We start from the raw sequence: 6303 nt of genomic DNA, 5'->3' as shown, positions 1-6303 counted from the left end.
TGCTGTTCTTATTATTTGTCTTGCTCTTTCTAGTGTTTCTTCATCCACCAGTTGGTAGTTTGGCTCGAACTGTTTTTCAAGGGTGTCAGCTATTGCTTCTGCTTTTTTCTTTGGTTCATAGCATAGGCCATTTTCTCCATGAATTACCGGGGTGTGTGTTTTGATTTTTCTTCCTGCTAATTTGCAGTTTATTTTCCATATGTTGTTGCGATCTTTCATTTGTTCCTTTATCATGTTTTCCCAACATTTATTTTTGTGGTCTGCTGCTTTTAGTTTTATTTCATTGTTTAGTTCTCTTATTTTTGTTCTTAGTTCTGGGTTGTTATATGCTTGGTTTTGTCTTCTTATTTTGTTTCTTTGTTTTATTAACTGGTCCAGTTCTTCATTATTTTCATATGTTATTCTCCTTGGTGCTATCATTGATGTAGCTTTTTTGATGTGTTCTTGGATGGTATTTGTTAGTATTTTTACTTCTATTTCCAGGTCTTCTATTGGTTGCTGGTTTGATTGTGGGTATTCTTGAATATTTTCCTTGAATTTGTCCCAGTTAGTCTTGGCTATTCTTCTCTCTATTTTGACCCTATTTATTGGTATACCTATGTATGCTACCATAGGTAGGTGGTCAGAGCTTAATTCGTTCATTACTTCTATTTCTGATATGAGTTCTGTATTTGTAATAAATAAGTCCAGTATATTTGGGGCACTTCTATGGTTGTGTGGATAGAATGTTGGTTGCTCTGGTGCTAGGATTTTAAATTGGAATGCTTCTGCCAGGATTTCCATTTCTTTGCCCTTTCTATTGTATACTTGATTTCCCCAGCTTGGGGATCTGCTGTTGAAGTCTCCCCCCATGATGAAGTGTGGGGCTAGTTTGATGATTTCTTCTAAGTTTTCACTCATGTTTTTGGCTTTTGGTGGGCTGTAAACAGCTGATATGCTTAGGTCTCCGTTTTTGTTAGGTATTATAATGGTGGTGTTTTCATTTTTTCCACCAATGGGCATGTGGTTTATCCCCTTTTTAATTAGGACTGCAGTACCTCCTCCTGCTGTTTGCCTGCATGTTTTGTATATGTGGTAGTCTGGTATGTACAGTCTGTCTGTTTCCTTCATTTTTGTTTCAGTGATTAATGCTATATCGATGTTATTTTTGAATACAAGCTGGAAAATTCGTATACTTTTGATTTTATACCATTTGCATTCCATATCATGGTTTTTAATTTACTTATGTTTGGGTTTTGTGGGATCATTGTGTCAGCCATGTTGTTTTTGTTGTTTTTTCTTTAGTCTGCTGCTTCTTAGTTTCTTGCTTGTAGCTGGGAGTTGGTATTGTAACAACATCTATGTCGTCTTGCTCCTCTTCCTCCTGTTGTGCTTGTTCCATTTCTTCCCATTCTATGAGGTCTACTTGTTGTGTGGTTTTTTCTTGTTCAGTAGCTTCTTGTGCAGTGTGTTTATCTTGTTTGCTGGTTTCTTCCTCTTGTGGGGTTTGCAACATCATGATAAGTTCAAATGTTATTGCATTTTCTTTCTCCTTCTTTGTTTTGCATTTGCTGACTTTTTCTTTTATTTTGAGTATATTTTTTATGGCTTTTTGGAATTCCTGTGTTTGGATGAAACTGAAAGCTTCTTGCATGTCCTTCATTGAATTTGTTTGAGCATGCATATTTATTTTGTTTTCTTCGGGTTGAGTTTTTTCTTCTCTAGCTGTGGTTATTTGAGTGGGTTGCTTGGCCCAGGTTAGCTTGAGTGTTGGTAAGTTTTCCAGTGTTTTTGAAGTAGCTGCCATAACTTCTTTTCCTCCTGATTTTGGTAGCATTTGTCCATTTTTTTCTTTGATTTTTTGTTCTTCCATTTTCCTTATTGGGCATTCTTTGCTGCTGGCAATGTGACTTCCCTTGCAGTTTGTGCATTTTATTTCAGCCTTATCTGCCCTACAATCCTTTGATCTGTGTTGTCCTGCACATTTTAGACATTTGTCTTGTTCATTGCAGCAGCTACTGTGGTGCCCGAACTTTTGGCATTTATAGCATTGGAGAATTTTCCTCTGCTTAATGAATCGTTCTGTGCTGACTTTGAATCCCCCTAGTCGGGTTAGTGCGATGAATTTGTCTCTTTCTGTGGGTGGGAGCTCCACCTTATATAAAGGCATTGGTACTCGGACCATTACTCCTTCTCTTTCTTGCCACTTTGTCATTTGTTCTATGTTTGTGATTTCAAACCCTTCCTCTTCTAGCATTTCCCTAGCTTCCTGGGTGTTGAATGAGGCATGGAGTCCTCGCAGTACTCCTGTGACTGTGTTTTCCTTGATTTTGAAGGTGTGGCTGGGTATGTTATTTAATTGGAGTATTTCCATGCATTTCCTATGGTTTGTTGTGGTGTCGCATGTGATTTTTCCTCCTTCCTTTGTAAAACTAAGTTTAGTTTCGTTATTTGTTTGTGCTATAATAGTTTTTGCAATTTTTCTAAATCCTTGGAGTGAGGTTACTATAATCGGTGGTGGTCTCTTGTACTGCTGCTCTGTTTCAGTCCCTACTGTGTCTTCCTCTTCCGATTTGTTTGGTGTGGGCTGGCTGTTTGTTCGCTTGTTTGTCGCATCAATATGTGGGCTCGCCTTTCTTTTGAGTGCTTCACAGTGAATGGGTGTACCCTGCTGTCCTGTGATTGTGGGTTCGTAGCTAGCTGAGTGTATTTCTCCCTGCTTAGTTATTTGAGATGCCTTGTTTGTGATAGTTTTTAAGGTAGCTTGAGTTTTAGCTGTTTGTTTGTTCTGTTTGCCTGAGTCACTCTGGGGGCCCATCTGGTTCACAGGGGCTATTCCCTCATAGGGCGTATCACCCAGAGTGAGGCCCTCGACAGTCTGATCGACGACTGTCGGGGCACGACCTGTTTCGTGTTCCTGACTGGATACTGCCACTGACCTCTGGGAGGCTAGGCCGAGGGGGACTGTCCCCAGCAGTGATCCAGCAGGAATGCTTAAATTATCTCCAGCCCCCTTTGTTAACACCGCAAGGTTTCTTGGGGGCTGGGTTGATGCTGTTTTCTTCTGATGACTGCTCATGTTACTGCTGCTGCTGTTGCTGCTGCTGCTGCTGCTGCTGTTGCTGCTGGAGTTGCTGAAGTTCTGTCTTTTCTTGCAGGCGCTGGTGCTGCTGGTACTGTTGCTGCTATTGTTGCTGCTGCTGTGGTTTTGCTGCTGTTGTTTCTGTAGCTGATGCTTCTCCTGCTGTTGGTTCTGCGCGACTGCACTCTCGTCGCCTTGCATCCTCCTTTTATACTCTGGGAGGCGCCCCTGATTTGCCGAGAGCCTCGGCCAATCAGAGCTCGCCTCTCCCTCGCAGCTGATTGGTGGTGCCGCCCCCCTATCAGGGCGCGATGCTGGAGCTCGTTCTTCCCGCGATGAAGGGGAAATTGCTCCCGAAAGAGCTCCCTCCTTCGCCTTCTCCTTCGCCCTCTTCATTTCAAAGATCTCCTGCTTTTTCTTTTCTGAAAAACCTTCTCTCGATGTCGAAAAATTTCAGGAGCTACCCTTCGAGTTGTTGCTTCCTCTGCCTCAGCTCGACTAGTAGTCAGTAGTCAGTAGTGGTGAGCTGCTCCGGGGCCGGGCAACTAGTTTTGTTTGGAGGGGGTCGCGCGCTGATTGGCTGGCCAATCAGAGGGCGCCTCGCCGTTGCGGACTGTACAGAGGCCCACAGCTACGGCGGGCGGTGCGCGAGGATTGATTTTGGGCGTTTGTATTTTTGTTCTACGTCCGGATCATAATTTCCGAGAGTAGAAACAAATGGGTTTAAACTATTTATGCATATATCATAAAAAGTTTGGGCTGTACGAATATAAAAGTCTTGCAACGTTTCCGTGTCTGTTTCGCGATGCAAGGCTTCTACTGGGCAGTATCGCGGGGCGTCTGCAGCTATTCGGATGCATTTATTCTGAATTCGCTGCAGTTTTAATAAGTGCGAGTTTGCTGCAGTGGCCCATACAGGGGCTGCATATGTTATTATAGGGCGAATGAGTGCTTTGTAGAGCAGGAGGCCTGTTTTTACCTTGCTGCCACATCGTCTACTCATGACTGGGTACAGTGTGCTAATTCTAGCCTGAGCTTGTTGGCGCTTAGTGTCAATATGATGACGCCAGAGCAATTTTCTGTCCATGTGGATACCTAAATATTTTACCACGTCCTTGTGAGGGACATTTTCCGCAAACAAACACAGCTGGGGCCTAGTGTCTGTGGGCGGGAGATTTTTCCGTGTAAACACGATAGCCTCTGACTTGGCTGTGTTTACCTTAATTCTCCAGGTCGTACACCACTGTTCGAACTCAGTGAGTGCTACCTGAAGCCTGTTCGTGGCTAGTTGGAGGTTATGGGATCTGCTATACAGCACTGTGTCGTCTGCATAGCAGCCTAACTTCACTAGGCGATGTGCTGGGCGTGGCATGTCGCTGACATACATGTTAAATAATACAGGGCCTAAAATGCTACCTTGTGGCACTCCGGCTCTGATTTGTTTGATATTGGATGTAGCACCTTCTGTTGTTACTCTGAAGGTTCTGTCTGCTAGGTAGGATGCTATTAATTTGATATAGCAATCCGGGAAGTTAGTTTGATAAAGCTTGTAGATTAGCCCCGCATGGAATACTCTGTCAAAGGCTTTCTCTACGTCTAAAAATGTTGCTACCACGTAATCTTGTACATTAAATGCACTGGTAATTTCCTCAGTGATTCGTACAAGTTGGTGTACTGTCGAATGTGCTCCGCGAAAGCCGAACTGTTCGTTTGGGAGCAGGTTATTTTCGTGAATGTGTACCTTAAGTCGGTGTAATATAATACATTCAGCGACTTTGGAAATGGTGCTTAATAGACTTATTGGCCTGTAGTTTTGAGGCAGTGTTTTGTTTTTGCCCGGTTTGTGGAAAACTATTACATTAGCTTCCTTCCACTGGGCGGGAAAAATAGTTAGTCGGAGCATTGCATTAATGCAGGTGGCTAAATATTCTAGGGCTTCATTAGGTAGCTGTTTCAGGACTACAGCCTGAATACCATCATTACCAGGGGATTTGCGTGGCTTCATTTTTTTGATGGCACGCTTAACCTCCTGTGCTTGTGTCAGTAGGGGTTCTGATGTAGTGGGCAGGCGCAATTTTATCCTAAGTTCGCGATATATTTGCGCTGTGAATTGCCTGTCACAAGGCTGCATGTTAGGTTGGAAGGCAGTTTCTAAGACGTCAGCGAAAGCTTGTGCCTTGTCTTGTGGTTGGAAGGCCAGTCCATTGTTTGTTTGGAGTGGCGGGATTTTTTCGATTTATTTAAAAATCGTCTGGTCATATTCCAGGCACTTCCGTCCTGAATGTTGAGTTGGGCTATTTTTTCTTCCCATTGGCTGCTGCGCCATAGGCTTATTTCGTCAGAAATAACCGAGTTTAACTCGTTTATTCTGTGTTTTGTGGCCCGTGTGCGTCGCCGGGTGTATTCACGGCGCAGTCTGTTTTTTTGCGATATAAGATCACTGATGTATGCTGGCAGCTCGTCGTGTGCTAACCTAACCTCCTTTTCTGGGATGCACTGGTTTATACCGGCCTGGATTTGATTAGTTAATTCGGTTACTGCGCGATCTAAGTTTTCGCTATTTTCGATATTAATTTCGGCCGCGTTCGGTAGGTTTATTGTGAGGAAATTTTGAAAACCTTGCCAGTCTGCATGTTTGTAGTCTCTGATTTTTCGAGGCTGTTGTGAGCTCGTGGTTGTGTCATCAAAAATTAGATGCACGGGAAAATGATCAGAAGACAGATCATGCACAACTTCAAGTTCGAAACCTGTATTAACTCGTTTATTTATGACGATATCTAAAACATCGGGTAGAGTATTCAGTCTCCCTGAGTCGTGAGTGGGCTCAGAAGGAGCATGAACATGATAATTTTTATTTAATTGGTGGGTGTAGAGTAGTCTTCCATTTGCAGTTGCGCGCCTGGAATTCCACTCTAGATGCTTTGCATTTATGTCCCCGACTGCGAGGAAGCTGGGGGCTGCATTATATAGGGCGTCCAGGTCCGCAACTGTGAGGGACCTGCCTGGGATCGCATACATTGAAATTAATATAATTTGCTGCCGATTAATTGTGAGATTTATGCCTATTGCTTCTAAGTTAGGGTAGTCCGGGAGCTGACAAATGGTATGTTTAATGCTATTATGAATTGCCAGAGCTACGCCGCCGCTTCTGGTATTTCTGTCGCGCCTATAGATAACATAATTTAAAATTGTTAATCTATCTGTCGGAATTAGGTGCGTCTCGTTAATTGCCGCGATTTTAA

The 6303-nt window shown here is 43.3% G+C and overlaps 1 protein-coding gene across 1 annotated transcript; it reads right to left on the bottom strand.

The window, feature by feature from the left end:
* Positions 1-1243: 1243 nt before the first annotated feature.
* Positions 1244-3457, bottom strand: LOC134542379 (uncharacterized). The gene is made up of 2 exons (XM_063386606.1): positions 2776-3457; positions 1244-1476 (listed from the first exon to the last, which is right to left on the bottom strand). The coding sequence occupies exons 1-2, from the start codon at positions 3455-3457 to the stop codon at positions 1244-1246; spliced, it is 915 nt and encodes a 304-aa protein (XP_063242676.1).
* Positions 3458-6303: the final 2846 nt, after the last annotated feature.

The sequence above is a fragment of the Bacillus rossius genome, chromosome 1 (assembly GCF_032445375.1).
Source record: "Bacillus rossius redtenbacheri isolate Brsri chromosome 1, Brsri_v3, whole genome shotgun sequence".
Taxonomy (NCBI): domain Eukaryota; kingdom Metazoa; phylum Arthropoda; class Insecta; order Phasmatodea; family Bacillidae; genus Bacillus; species Bacillus rossius.
This window is presented reverse-complemented; position numbering and strand designations above follow the sequence as displayed.